This window comes from Pecten maximus, chromosome 10, assembly GCF_902652985.1.
Source record: "Pecten maximus chromosome 10, xPecMax1.1, whole genome shotgun sequence".
NCBI classification, from domain to species: Eukaryota; Metazoa; Mollusca; class Bivalvia; order Pectinida; family Pectinidae; genus Pecten; species Pecten maximus.
Window position 1 is genome coordinate 22,463,128 of NC_047024.1, and position 16,622 is coordinate 22,479,749.

The following is a 16,622-nucleotide window of genomic DNA, read 5'->3' on the forward strand; positions in this document are numbered from 1 at the left end:
AATTTAAAATGAAAATGGTCTGCTATATTTTCTTCGTCACAATTGTTTTCAGTATATCCGGGTCATTTTGTACCACCATCCACCTGACTGGAACACCTGTGTGGAGAATTAACAATAGATTTTTATTCATTAATATGACAATAAGAGCAAAATGATTAATACAAAAGAGTTGTTATTGGAAAGAAATTTTAGAACAAGTTTACTACCATGTATCAATGAATTTGATTTTAACAGAAGAACACCTATGGTTGATTACTTTTCAGTTTTGCAGTGGATTTGTGCTAAACACCTTATGCTAATCTGTAAAATATCTCCTGGCTTTCATATTTTCTACGGATATTTTTTTTAATACTTGAAAAATGATTTGTAGCTTCATATGTAGATTTAGAACAATAAGGAAATTTTTCGTTGTTATGCCAGATGCTTTTATATGTAATTGCATTTTTGCTACGGTATTGCTGAAATCATGTAAAAATTGACCAAAATTAGAAGTATATGTTTGATTGCATTTTATAATTGTGTTTGACTTTGAACAGCCGGACAATGTGAAGCTGACATTGAAGGTGAGGAAGAAGGTGAAGGTCAGGTATCTGGTCAAGGTCGAGTAGCTGGTGCAGTAGTTGTCGGCGCAGTAGTAGCAGGGAAGACAGCAGGCACTCCCCGGGGCCAAAAATCTAAAAAGGGTCCCTCCCAGAAAAATGGAAGTGGTCCTCAACAAAACAGTTCTGCTCCTGGTTCTGCTCCAGGTACTGCTTCAGGTATTGCTTCAGATGCTGACCCTGGGATAGGGGAAGAGGAAGGGGATGGGGAACTTGAGGGGATTAATGATGAGGATTTGGACTCACCAAGGACTGGAGCAGAAAATGAATTCAGAGAAGAGCAGGATCAAGGGCGCCCTAGCTCTGTGATGGGGGCTGCCATGCCTGTCGGCCCAGGTACGAAACTGTCTAATCTCAAGGGTCTCCATAATGTATTTTCTACATTCAATGCCTTTCAATTCTCCCTTGTGGTATAATGTCAACACTCACAGCTACCATGAGTCTATCTCCCCAGTATAATGTCATCACTCATGGCTACCATGAGTCTATCTCAATGGTATAATGTCATCATTCACAGCTACCATGAGTCTATATCCCCAGTATAATGTCATCACTCATGGCTACCATGAGTCTATCTCCATGTTATAATGTCATCACTCACAGCTACCATGAGTCTATCTCAATGGTATAATGTCATCATTCACAGCTACCATGAGTCTATCTCCCCAGTATAATGTCATCACTCACAGCTACCATGAGTCTATCTCCATGTTATAATGTCATCACTCATAGCTACCATGAGTCTATATCCCCAGTATAATGTCATCACTCATGGCTACCATGAGTCTATCTCCATGTTATAATGTCATCACTCACAGCTACCATGAGTCTATCTCCATGGTATAATGTCATCATTCACAGCTACCATGAGTCTATCTCCCCAGTATAATGTCATCACTCATAGCTACCATGAGTCTATCTCCATGTTATAATGTCATCACTCACAGCTACCATGAGTCTATCTCCATGTTATAATGTCATCACTCACAGCTACCATGAGTCTATCTCCCCAGTATAATGTCATCACTCATAGCTACCATGAGTCTATCTCCCCAGTATAATGTCATCACTCACAACTACCATGAGTCTATCTCCCCAGTATAATGTCATCACTCACAGCTAACATGAGTCTATCTCCATGTTATAATGTCATCACTCACAGCTACCATGAGTCTATCTCCATGGTATAATGTCATCACTCACAGCTACCATGAGTCTATCTCCCCAGTATAATGTCATCACTCATAGCTACCATGAGTCTATCTCCCCAGTATAATGTCATCACTCACAGCTACCATGAGTCTATCTCCACAGTATAATGTCATCACTCACAGCTACCATGAGTCTATCTCCCCAGTATAATGTCATCACTCACAGCTACCATGAGTCTATCTCCATGGTATAATGTCATCACTCACAGCTACCATGAGACTTTCTCCATGTTATAATGTCATCACTCATGGCTACCATGAATCTATCTCCATGGTATAATGTCATCACTAACATCTACCATGAGTCTATCTCCATGGTATAATGTCAACACTCTCAGCTACCATGAGTCTATATCCATGGTATAATGTCATCACTCACAGCTACCATGAGTCTATCTCCATGGTATAATGTCATCACTCACAACAACCATGAGTCTATATCCATGGTATAATGTCAACACTCTCAGCTACCATGAATCTATCTCCATGGTATAATGTCATCACTCACAGCTACCATGAGTCTATCTCCATGGTATAATGTCATCACTAACATCTACCATGAGTCTATCTCCCCAGTATAATGTCATCACTAACAGCTACCATGAGTCTATATCCATGGTATAATGTCATCACTAACATCTACCATGAGTCTATCTCCATGGTATAATGTCAACACTCTCAGCTACCATGAGTCTATCTCCATGGTATAATGTCATCACTAACATCTACCATGAGTCTATCTCCATGGTATAATGTCAACACTCTCAGCTACCATGAGTCTATCTCCCCAGTATAATGTCATCACTCATAGCTAACATGAGTCTATCTCCATGTTATAATGTCATCACTCACAGCTACCATGAGTCTATCTCCATGTTATAATGTCATCACTCACAGCTACCATGAGTCTATCTCCCCAGTATAATGTCATCACTCATAGCTACCATGAGTCTATCTCCGCAGTATAATGTCATCACTCACAACTACCATGAGTCTATCTCCACAGTATAATGTCATCACTCACAGCTAACATGAGTCTATCTCCATGTTATAATGTCATCACTCACAGCTACCATGAGTCTATCTCCATGGTATAATGTCATCACTCACAGCTACCATGAGTCTATCTCCCCAGTATAATGTCATCACTCATAGCTACCATGAGTCTATCTCCCCAGTATAATGTCATCACTCACAACTACCATGAGTCTATCTCCACAGTATAATGTCATCACTCACAGCTACCATGAGTCTATCTCCCCAGTATAATGTCATCACTCACAGCTACCATGAGTCTATCTCCATGGTATAATGTCATCACTCACAGCTACCATGAGACTTTCTCCATGTTATAATGTCATCACTCATGGCTACCATGAATCTATCTCCATGGTATAATGTCATCACTAACATCTACCATGAGTCTATCTCCATGGTATAATGTCAACACTCTCAGCTACCATGAGTCTATATCCATGGTATAATGTCATCACTCACAGCTACCATGAGTCTATCTCCATGGTATAATGTCATCACTCACAACAACCATGAGTCTATATCCATGGTATAATGTCAACACTCTCAGCTACCATGAATCTATCTCCATGGTATAATGTCATCACTCACAGCTACCATGAGTCTATCTCCATGGTATAATGTCATCACTAACATCTACCATGAGTCTATCTCCCCAGTATAATGTCATCACTAACAGCTACCATGAGTCTATATCCATGGTATAATGTCATCACTAACATCTACCATGAGTCTATCTCCATGGTATAATGTCAACACTCTCAGCTACCATGAGTCTATCTCCATGGTATAATGTCAACACTCACAGCTACCATGAGTCTATCTCCATGGTATAATGTCATCATTCACAGCTACCATGAGTCTATCTCCATGGTGTAATGTCATCATTCACAGCTACCATGAGTCTATCTCCATGGTGTAATGTCATCACTCACAGCTACCATGAGTCTATCTCCCCAGTATAATGTCATCACTCACAGCTACCATGAGTCTATCTCCCCAGTACAATGTCATCACTCATGGCTACCATGAGTCTATCTCCATGGTATAATGTCATCACTCATGGCTACCATGAGTCTATCTCCATGGTATAATGTCATCACTCATAGCTACCATGAGTCTATCTCCACGGTATAATGTCATCACTCACAGTAACCATGAGTCTATCTCCCCAGTATAATGTCATCACTCATGGCTACCATGAGTCTATCTCCATGGTATAATGTCATCACTCACAGCTACCATGAGTTTATCTCCATGGTAAAATGTCATCACTCACAACAACCATGAGTCTATCTCCATGGTATAATGTCATCACTCATAGCTACCATGAGTCTATCTCCATGGTATAATGTCTCATGGCTACCATGAGTCTATCTCCATGGTATAATGTATACTCACAACACCTGGTCTATCTCAATGGTAAATGTCATCATCACAACAACCATGAGTCATCTCCATGGTATAATGTCTTCACTCACAACAACATTGGTCTATCTTCATGGTAAAATTTCATCACTCACAACACCATGAGTCTATCTCTGGTAAATGTCATCACTCCAACAATAATGAGTCTATCTCCATGGTAAATGTCTTCACTCACAAAACCATGCGTCTATCTCCATGGTAAAATGTCATCACTCACAACACCATGAGTCTATCTCCATGGTATATGCATCACTCACAACAACATGAGTCTATCTCCATGGTAAAATGTCATCACTCACAACAACCATGAGTTATCTCCATGTATAATGTCATAAAAGTAACTCACACAACCATGAGTCTATCTCATGGGTAATGCATCATCACAACAACCATGAGTCTATCTCCATGGTAAAATGTCATCACTCACAACAACCATGCGTCTATCTCCATGGCTATAATGTCATCACTCACAACAACCATGAGTCTATCTCCATGGTATAATGTCATCACTCACACAACCATGAGTCTATCTCCATGGTATAATGTCATCACTCACAACAACCATGAGTCTATCTCCAATGGTATAATGTCATCACTCACAGCTACCATGAGTCTATCTCCATGGTAAAATGTCATCACTCACAGCTACCATGAGTTTATCTCCATGGTATAATGTCATCACTCATGGCTACCATGAATCTATCTCCATGGTATAATGTCATCACTCACAGCTACCATGTGTCTATCTCCACAGTATAATGTCATCACTCACAGCTACCATGAGTCTATCTCCATGTTATAATGTCATCACTCATGGCTACCATGAGTCTATCTCCATGGTATAAAGTCATCACTCATGGCTACCATGAATCTATCTCCATGGTATAATGTCATCACTCACAGCTACCATGAGTCTATATCTGTAGTACAATGTCATCACTCACAGCTACCATGAGTCTATTTCCATGGTAAAATGTCATCACTCACAGCTACCATGAGTCTATCTCCACAGTATAATGTCATCACTCATAGCTACCATGTGTCTATCTCCCCAGTATAATGTCATCACTCACAGCTACCATGAGTCTATCTCCATGGTATAATGTATTCACTCACAGCTACCATGAGTCTTTCTCCATGTTATAATGTCATCACTCATGGCTACCATGAATCTATCTCCATGGTATAATGTCATCACTAACATCTACCATGAGTCTATCTCCATGGTATAATGTCATCACTAACATCTACCATGAGTCTATCTCCATGGTATAATGTCATCACTAACATCTACCATGAGTCTATCTCCATGGTATAATGTCAACACTCTCAGCTACCATGAGTCTATCTCCATGGTATAATGTCATCACTAACATCTACCATGAGTCTATCTCCATGGTATAATGTCAACACTCTCAGCAACCATGAGTCTATATCCATGGTATAATGTCATCACTAACATCTACCATGAGTCTATCTCCATGGTATAATGTCATCACTCACAACAACCATGAGTCTATCTCCATGGTATAATGTCAACACTCTCAGCTACCATGAGTCTATCTCCCCAGTATAATGTCATCACTCACAGCTACCATGAGTCTATCTCCCCAGGATAATGTCATCACTCACAGCTACCATGAGTCTATCTCCATGGTATAATGTCATCACTCACAGCTACCATGAGTCTATCTCCATGGTATAATGTCATCACTCACAGCTACCATGAGTCTATCTCCATGGTATAATGTCATCACTCATGGCTACCATGAATCTATCTCCATGGTATAATGTCATCACTAACATCTACCATGAGTCTATCTCCATGGTATAATGTCATCACTCACAGCTACCATGAGTCTATCTCCATGGTATAATGTCATCACTCATAGCTACCATGTGTCTATCTCCCCAGTATAATGTCATCACTCACAGCTACCATGAGTCTATCTCCCCAGTATAATGTCATCACTCACAGCTACCATGAGTCTATCTCCCCAGGATAATGTCATCACTCACAGCTACCATGAGTCTATCTCCATGGTATAATGTCATCACTCATGGCTACCATGAGTCTATCTCCATGGTATAATGTCATCACTCACAGCTACCATGAGTCTATCTCCCATGTTATAATGTCATCACTCACAGCTACCATGAGTCTATCTCCTCAGTATAATGTCATCACTCACAGCTACCATGAGTCTATCTCCATGGTATAATGTCAACACTCACAGCTACCATGAGTCTATCTCCATGGTATAATGTCATCATTCACAGCTACCATGAGTCTATCTCCCCAGTACAATGTCATCACTCATGGCTACCATGAGTCTATCTCCATGGTATAATGTCATCACTCATGGCTACCATGAGTCTATCTCCATGGTATAATGTCATCACTCACAGCTACCATGAGTCTATCTCCATGTTATAATGTCATCACTCACAGCTACCATGAGTCTATCTCCTCAGTATAATGTCATCACTCACAGCTACCATGAGTCTATCTCCATGGTATAATGTCAACACTCACAGCTACCATGAGTCTATCTCCATGGTATAATGTCATCATTCACAGCTACCATGAGTCTATCTCCCCAGTACAATGTCATCACTCATGGCTACCATGAGTCTATCTCCATGGTATAATGTCATCACTCATGGCTACCATGAGTCTATCTCCATGGTATAATGTCATCACTCACAACAACCATGAGTCTATCTCCATGGTAAAATGTCATCACTCACAACAACCATGAGTCTATCTCCATGGTATAATGTCATCACTCACAACAACCATGAGTCTATCTCCATGGTATAATGTCATCACTCACAACAACCATGAGTCTATCTCCATGGTATAATGTCATCACTCACAGCTACCATGAGTCTATCTCCATGGTAAAATGTCATCACTCACAGCTACCATGAGTTTATCTCCATGGTATAATGTCATCACTCATGGCTACCATGAATCTATCTCCATGGTATAATGTCATCACTCACAGCTACCATGTGTCTATCTCCACAGTATAATGTCATCACTCACAGCTACCATGAGTCTATCTCCATGTTATAATGTCATCACTCATGGCTACCATGAGTCTATCTCCATGGTATAATGTCATCACTCATGGCTACCATGAATCTATCTCCATGGTATAATGTCATCACTCACAGCTACCATGAGTCTATATCCATGGTATAATGTCATCACTCATGGCTACCATGAGTCTATTTCCCCAGTATAATGTCATCACTCACAGCTACCATGAGTCTATCTCCATGGTATAATGTCATCACTAACATCTACCATGAGTCTATCTCCATGGTATAATGTCATCACTCACAGCTACCATGAGTCTATCTCCATGGTAAAATGTCATCACTCACAACAACCATGAGTCTATCTCTATGGTAAAATGTCATCACTCACAGCTACCATGAGTCTATCTCCATGGTATAATGTCATCACTCACAGCTACCATGAGTCTATCTCCATGGTATAATGTCATCACTCATGGCTACCATGAGTCTATCTCCCCAGTATAATGTCATCACTCACAGCTACCATGTGTCTATCTCCCCAGTATAATGTCATCACTCACAGCTACCATGAGTCTATCTCCCCAGTATAATGTCATCACTCACAACAACCATGAGTCTATCTCCCCAGTATAATGTCATCACTAACATCTACCATGAGTCTATCTCCATGGTAAAATGTCATCACTCACAACAACCATGAGTCTATCTCCATGGTAAAATGTCATCACTCACAACAACCATGAGTCTATCTCCACGGTATAAAGTGATTACAGATTTTCTTTTTTCTATTGGATTAGTGGTTGGTGATTATAATGTATGTTTTTTGAAGAGTACAGTTTTAGACTCCTATATTTCATGTCAATATTTCTTGTCAATTTTTCCTATATTTTCAGTAATTTCAGATTGGAGTCAAAATCAAAAGATATTATTGTGTCTAATTGGATGCTAATTGATGTTTGATATATGTATACCAATGTCAGTACAGTTTACTTAACACTGCTAATGACTGAATTATTCTAAAATTTCAGAAAATGACACGAAAGTAATTTTCATGATTTTATGCATACTGTATATAGTGCATGGCATGATATTATTTACTAAAGTATTTAGAGAAAATTTAGATGAAGAAGTATATATGTCATTATGTATGAGAAAGCTAGCAATGGTCATAGTCTAGTTAGCTAGTTACCTGTGCAAGTTGATCTACAGCATCTAGCTAGTTAAAGATATAGATTATACAAGTACTGTATATATAGCTACAGCTTTGATGCTAAGACTTTAATGTATGGTGCTAAATGTCTCCCCTAAATGAATAAAGGGGACAAGCTATTATTTTTAATATTTCCTTGTGTTTTAAAAATATATGCTTTTTAAATTTCCTTAACACAAAACCAATTTTATGCCTTACTGTCTTTGAAAACTTTGGTTAGAAAATTTTTTGTATCATTAATATATTATTATTCATATTCAATGCATAGATCTTTACCATAAAAGATAAATATATGCTTTATTACAATTAAAACCCAAATTGTTCAACATTTAAATGTTTTTTTGCATGTGTTACTGTTTAAATTTTTAGTTCCAAGTTCTAAGTTTTTCTTGTTTCGATTATCTTTTCTATATTGCTGTTTTTCCAAAAATAACTTACCCCGGTAAATTGGGCAATTGCTGCAAAACAATACAAAAACAAATTCTGAATTTCCAGGTATTTCTATATTTCTCATCATTAGAAGATTTATTGCATTCAAGCACAATTAAGATAGGTCTGGTCAATTAAAATTACATAATTCTTATCACAGCAGGATCTTTTAGCTAGAAATCAGTACGAGATATAAGAATAAACTTTTATCAAAATCCTCTACTTTGAAGTCATGTGGATCTCTACATCCCATGTGGGGCCTTAGCACAATTGAATTGAGAAAACTGTCAATTATTAGTCGAAGGTCAAGGTCATAACTTGATTTCAAGGTCAAATGATTTAAAGGTCATTCAGTAAAAAGAAATTAGATCCTTACAAGTTTTAAAAATTATGTGATAGTTAAAGAAAACATCAATTGCAAGTATATTTGTTTAAGTATATTTGATTTAGAATAAATCTTTTATCAGGTTATGTACATCCAGACTTACGACCAAGTGTTTTGTGATTTACTGTCCATTATAGTGATATGGAACTCGTACATTTTGTTCCAGGGACTAGTACTGGAGACTTGAGCAAAGTGGTCATCAAAGGAAGTGTCCCAGTAAGTATATTGGAGAATTGATTTGCCCACATCTGAAACTGACAGTGAATATAAATATTCGAACCATAAGAGTTTCTCTGAGTTCCAAATTAGATGTATTTTAAGTTGTTGGGATTTGGTGAAAATGTATAGTAACTTTGATTTGATAAGATAATAAGTGTTTATTTCAGATATCTTTTTGTTCTGATTTAAGCTTCAAGAACAGTATCCATCAGAAAATGGAGAGATTGTACAGGGTCAGGGTCAAGTGTTACCAGGCCAGGAGGGACAGGTCAACCAGGGAGGTCAAGGCATGAGTGGGGCCGTGACAAAAGGAGGGAGGGCCGGAGAACAGGAGGGAATGGTGGCTCCTAGTTCTTCTCCTACCCAGTCAAACATGCAGGAACACCTCAAACTACAACAGGAGGAGGCACTCAAAAGGTTAGTCAACTTATCTACAGGGTCAAGGTTCATCTCTAAAGGGTCAGAGGTTGTCATCACTTCAAGTTCTACAGACCCAATGTTAATTCTGTACATGTACAAGGTAGGAAATCATCTCCATACAGAGGGTCAAAGTTCAGCCCATTGTCAATGTAATGTTGTTGAATGGGATGTAATGCTACTGTGTCCAGTTATGTCATTTCAGTGTGGTGACACTATAACATCAGTGGCCATGTCACTCAAGGACACTATCTTATATGGTAAACTTAGCTCAAGGAAGTAACCTGAAATTAAACTGTATGGTTTGTTAGTAGTTAATTGTAGGACTGGTTTTACAGGATTCAGGAACTGGAGATGCAGATGGTGGGCGGGGAAAACAAGAACAACACAGAAGTTAAGAACAGACACAAGAAGCGCATGAAGTTTGCCGATGAACGAAAACAGAAATTAGCTGGTGAGTTCAATATACTGATCAGAACAACTAAAACAGTGTTTTCCTGATCTATGAATTATAAATATACAATATGATGACATCAATATATCCAAATACTGAAGATTCTCGCACTGAAAAATGCAGAAAACAAAGAGTTTCAAAAGTACAACAAACTCATTTATCATGCAGACTACAAAAATCATTGATCTTATAAAACTTCATCAGGACCATATTTCTTATCTTGATGATATTTGAAGGTGCATGAAAGAGTTGTTGACCTCAAGGTCAAAGGTCAGGTAAAGAGTTAAATGTCAATCAAGCCTTACAGTGACTATGCAATGTACTTCATTCCCTGTAAATAGAAACCAATTCTAGATTTTCTACAAGATTTCATAAATCATGTGATTTGATCCTGCAAATTTAAACCTATAGATATAATAATTTTACAAAAAATTTTAATCTTTGACGCAGACCAGAAAATCCTTAATAAGTATTCTGAATAAGTGAAAAACAAGTATGCATAATTGTTCAAGTAATATTTGTTTGGTCTCGAGAGAAAACAAATAACATGTTTGTCTGATATCTCAGAGGCCATCATCAACATGGATGACGACTACATTATGTTGGAAATATACGACAATGTTCAGGATGAGGTGAAGGCAAAAACTGAACTTCTGAAGAAAGAAAAAGAAAGGGTTTGTATTTTTTCAAAAATCACTTTCTATACGGTACTACATATGATAAAAGGGATAAAACAAGAAAATAATATATCGGAAAAAAATATGTGTATTGTACTGGTATGTACATGTACTTGAATCTGTAAATCTCGCAAGAGGCTCGGTTAAAAGTGTATTAAGATTATTTAATGACTGTATAACAAGGAATGAACCACAAAAAACACCCAGTAAACAGATTTGTGTAATGAAACTTTCTAAGCCAAGTTAGCTTGAAAATATGAAAGGAAATACCCACAAATATTTTGATGTAGTACACTATTTTGGGACAGAGATTTGATTTTGAATATATCTGATACTGAAGCGACCCACCACTAGTTCAGCTACAATATATTCAAGTGACCATGCATATATCTATGTTTTATCAGTAAAGGTAGATTTTTGTGTGTGACTCATATATATTGATAACTGAATATTGGGATTAAGATTTGTAGCAAGCAAAAAAAAAAAAGTTTTCTAGTAAGGTAATTTTTTAACATACCTTTATATATGAATTTGTGTGTATGTCTTCATCTCATGTTAGACTATAACAACAGTTTATTAAAAGACAAATTTATTGTAGCACTATAATTTTCACCATTTTTAGGTGGAAGGTCTGGAACGAGAGATCATTGACATCCAATCAGAGTTTCAATTTGATAAAATTGATTACTTGGACACAATTCGCAAACAACAGAAAGAACTACAGTTGTACCAGTCCCTGTTGGACAAAGTACACCCCTGTCTTCGAAAAGACTGTAACTATAGCAACTTAGACAGAATCCGAATGGAATGCAAATGGGATGAAGATGAAGAAAAATGGCTACTGCCGCGATTGATGATCCAGACAACAGCACTTCCTGTTGCAGGTCAGTACAAGGTCAATAATGTTGGGTCATAGGTGAATTTTTTTTCTCTCTAACAAACATTGAATACAGATTATGAATCTTACATGAGTCAAACCTGCTGTTGATTTCGACAAAAAAAATGATTGTTTCATTTGCAACATATCCAGAATTTCAATAATCCAAACTCCTATCGTGTCCTCCATATCACAATCAATAATCGATAACTTGTTATAAAATCGCATATCAGCATATCTGCGTATCAATAAAATCTTCCAAAATGTAAGACGAAAAATATGTGTCCATATAATGGTCAAATATATAGTATTCTACTGTAGTTCAGTATAAGATGTAGCTTGTTATATTGGTTGGTATCATGTTTGTATTGGGTTCTATAGAGACCACCCTGTGTACAAGCCCTGAGATGGGATCGATAAACAAAGGTAGCAGAACAGGCACTGTCATTAGATTATGTGGTTTGGACAAAAGTTGAAGTCAGATGATGCCACCAATTCAATATATTTTGGTTTCACCTCAATTTTACAATATTTCATCAAATTTTCTACTCAACAGTGGTAAACTTAGGGATTTTAAATAATCTCTTAGTGATGATTGTAAAATCTGGGTTTATCCTATGACCTTCACCTTTTGAGTTTGTGCATTGTAGTTGTATACCTGACTGGTACTATTGTCCAAACTATGTACAATGTATACAAAATGTTCTAGTTCTTTGAGACATTTTTTGCTCGCCTGGCATGATGTCAGTGTGAACTATGCAATGGTGTAGCATATTGTCGTCAGCATAAATATAAGCAACTTCATCTTCAAAACCATACTGTCTGATGTCATAACATTTGGCCTGTAGCTTGCTGGAATAAAGACCATGTTTAGTATCAGAGGTTAGATATGTTGGAAATTAACCAAAACCTGGTGAGCAATTAGTAAGATCCAATTCATTACATTTTATTTAGTTATGTTTTTATATTTTCGTTTTTGTTTCAATTTATTTAATTTTAACTTCTATAACACTCTTACCACTTAATGTACATTGTATATAACAATTAGCATTGCACACGTAATTTAAAGCCATAGTTAGAACACTTCAAATGTTTATTAATAGGTAGGCTGATGATTAAAAATTTCTTTCAATCCTGAGAATTTCTTTAAAAAACCAATGCTAATTTATGATTATGCAGGGAAAAATTCACTTAATGGACAATCTCCCGGTAAGTAGCAAGGCTTACGTAGGGATAAATCCCTAAGGCCTTCTTAGGGACTGGATATTTCTGTTATACGGGTTGTACTCAGAGTGGTTGACAAGGAGAGAAGTAATATGTTAGATATGAGCGGTGGTAGTATTAACACTGGGCATGGTTTTTCACTTAATTATCTCCCTTTAATTGACCAACTCTTAAAAATACTTAATGCAAGGTGTGATATTGAAATATCAATGAAGTGCAGTTATTGATTTAATTCAAATGATATTTGAATTAAAGTATAAACTTCATGTTTGAAAATGGTATACATTTCTTATCTGAATGATTGCTAAATGAATAAGATTTGTTTTTCAATTTTACCTCGTAACACTGATTATGATATCACATTTTGTATGAGTTAAAATGAGATCTGTTGTCCTGTTGGGATTTGGTACCTTGTTATTCCAGATATTGATATTTTGATTTTCAGAAACATGTCATGAGTTGATAGATTTCTGCATTGATCAAGCAGGAAATAAAATATTTGATATTTGCTTGAAAGCTTATACAAGGACATGTGCTCCCCCTTTCAACCTTGTCTGTTGAATGACTACTACTTCAGAACTGGGATTTTGGTTATATATTTAATAGAACATCCCTGGACTTTGGCTTAAAGTTGAACATTTAATAACTGAATTGGATGCAACATATATTCCTCGCCCATCCCCTGGTCTGGTGGATATATACAATTTTGTATCAGATAGGACCCTAGCTTGTATAGGCTGACAGAACCAAATAGGGGTTAGCAGCTAACTGCCAGTTAAAAACAGTTCAATATGTTTGAAATTTATTGCTATGAAGGACTTCTGGACTATGAGGAATCACACTTGTATAAATAATCAGCTACCTGAGATGGCAAATGGGTCTTGTCCAAATGATCAACTGCTGTACTACCTAACAGTGACTCTTTCTTTTTCACTGGGGTCCTTACTTCTTTGATTAACAATTTATATAGGCTGTCTACGGTTTCCTGCTAAACTTCTATCTGGGATAATGTGATGATATTCTTGTATGCCTGATAAAGTATTGTGGTTGCTTGAGCCCTCTGTACAGTACTAACTGTCATTTGTATGACTTGTTTGGAATTCTAACCAAACTGGGCATTACATATACATGTACACGTATATTGCTTTTGAGGCTTGATGCCATACAGGAAATCTCTAAATTTTGCCATAGACTTGGAGTTAGGAGAATCTGTGATAAGATTCTGCTGTTTTGATGAGCAATAGGATTTCAGATTCTCTTGAGACCTAAAGTGAATAATCTTTTGCTTTGAGATTAGCTTTTCTGTGTACCCTTAAAAGGAAATCATGTTAGAAGGGCTTTACAGATTTTGGAATAAGCTTTTACTATATATACTTTTAAATTAGGCCTGCTTGAATTACTGAATAAGTATTACATTAGTAGATTGCATCAATATTTAATATTGCAATAAAGATATATGTTAATTTAGTAAAGTAATATTACCATATACATTGTACAGGTAAAAATTAAGAAATTGTTCAGATGAAATGAAAAATGGTTCACTGTACATAACTCAATGTTTGAATTGTATTTTGGCAATTTGTTATGTCAACTTATAAACATGTAAATATATACCCGGTATATATATGTAGCATATCTCTTGGCTTCTGAGAACAACCTTTCTTTTGCTTGATACTTGCAATGCCCATGTAAACAGTATTATTCGGCCTTGCTGATTGTACTACTATTCTGTCTTTTATCAGAGATGCAATGTATATATATATTATAATATAATTCCCAAAGGGTTTAGATTCAGTATAAAATTTGACTGATGTGATTACATGGGGTATTTATTGCTGTATAGTAAAGCCTGGTTATTTATATATAACATAAGAACACAAATGATGAAGGAAGATAATTTTCTGGCCAGAAATACCTGCAGATTACACCACTACACCATCCAAATTCTTAAAAAGAATGTTTCAATGGCACCTTGATAGTCAGCCCTATACCTTCACATCGCCATAGAATATGTGAATACCTGCATCTCAATATACATACATTTATGGGAATTGTAAGCTTGTAAAGGGAGGCAGACATTTACATCGGGGGTTCAGGGTTATCATCATAAACAAATCATGTCCCTACAAATAAACAGAAAACAAAAAATGGGCATTCATGTACAATTATTTATTTCTAATTTGGCAAATGATTTCAATCTCCTACAATTATATAATAGTGATAAAGGCTTTGGTTTCTTTGTTGAATTTTATTTAATTATTTTTGTTTACATAGTAGTTTAATTTTGTTTCACCTCGATTGCATGTTGTTACATTGTGTTTTTGTTCATTTATTATCCCATTGCATGTTACATTTGTTTTTGTTTGTTATTTTTCATTATTAATAGACTAACTATGCATTTATTTACATGTTCATTTTGTCTTTTCATTTTGTTTGGTTCATCATTATAGATTTCAGTTGTTTAATAAGGAAAACAAAGACTGTAATTATTTCCATTAAAATGCCAATTCCAGCTAACATCTGCCCATGGAATTAAATCCATCTAATTATACTATTGAAATATTTTGAAAATATGTTTTATTGAAAATCATATTGTACTGTCATACAGTTTGATACTTTTGAGCTGGAAGCATTTACATCTTTATAATCTCAAAGTTTGTACTCCAACCCAGAATATTAAAAAATACAGATCAGAATTACCATAGCTTTGAATGGCAGGAGAACAAAGTTTGGTTTAAAAAGTTAAAGAAGAATTTTGATAGGACCAAAATGTTTTGTGGGTAACTGTTTAAAAAAAAATTTTTAGATGAACAATCAAAATATAGACATCACTGATACTTACAAAATACAGGATTTTCTTTTTCAAAAATTTATCAAAGGCAACTACTTACATCCACATCTATAACGTCACATTTGTTGAGTTTTCATCATGTTCATTCTAATATATCTCCATCCATTTATATTTGTCATTGATGTTTCCGTCAGACATAAAGTATGTACATGTATGTAGGAACTGTCATCACAAACCAGTTTCCCCACTCACAAGGCTGTGTGTGCATGCTTGTTGTAAACTTGTTTGACTGTATATATCCTTACAGAGGGAGTGATGCCAGGAACGCGGATGGATCCTAAGTCTCGCAGCCGATCTTACGTCAACGGAGACGTCAATGCCAGCGTCTACGACCAAGAGGAGGATCGTTACAAAGAAGTAGGTGATATCTATGGAGCTCAGCTGTTTGTCATGTATACGTTTGTTTGCTGGGTTTATCGCCCTGTAAACATCCAGGGTCATTCATGTTGAGGCAGGGTCTCCTTGTAGTAGCTGGTTATTACCTCACTGAACAATATATGGGAGGCCTGTTGTATGCCACAATTAGGGTAAAGTGTCTTGCACAATATGACAGCA

General features: G+C 36.5%; 1 protein-coding gene across 7 annotated transcripts in view; it reads left to right on the forward strand.

Annotated features, from left to right (window-relative positions):
• Nucleotides 1-16,622, forward strand: part of LOC117336237 (osmotic avoidance abnormal protein 3-like) — a 47,617-nt gene that overhangs the window by 24,754 nt on the left and 6,241 nt on the right. For 4 of the 7 annotated variants that reach the window (XM_033896708.1, XM_033896712.1, XM_033896711.1 and 1 more), the window contains 8 exons: nt 537-935; nt 9,515-9,564; nt 9,758-9,984; nt 10,323-10,438; nt 11,006-11,112; nt 11,738-11,999; nt 12,374-12,418; nt 16,315-16,424. In XM_033896708.1, the coding sequence (XP_033752599.1) occupies nt 537-935; nt 9,515-9,564; nt 9,758-9,984; nt 10,323-10,438; nt 11,006-11,112; nt 11,738-11,999; nt 12,374-12,418; nt 16,315-16,424 (1,316 nt within the window). Of the gene's footprint in view, nt 1-536; nt 936-9,514; nt 9,565-9,757; nt 9,985-10,322; nt 10,439-11,005; nt 11,113-11,737; nt 12,000-12,373; nt 12,419-13,171; nt 13,202-16,314; nt 16,425-16,622 lie in introns of all 7 variants that reach the window. The other 3 variants (XM_033896709.1, XM_033896710.1, XM_033896714.1) reach the window with 3 other exon arrangements.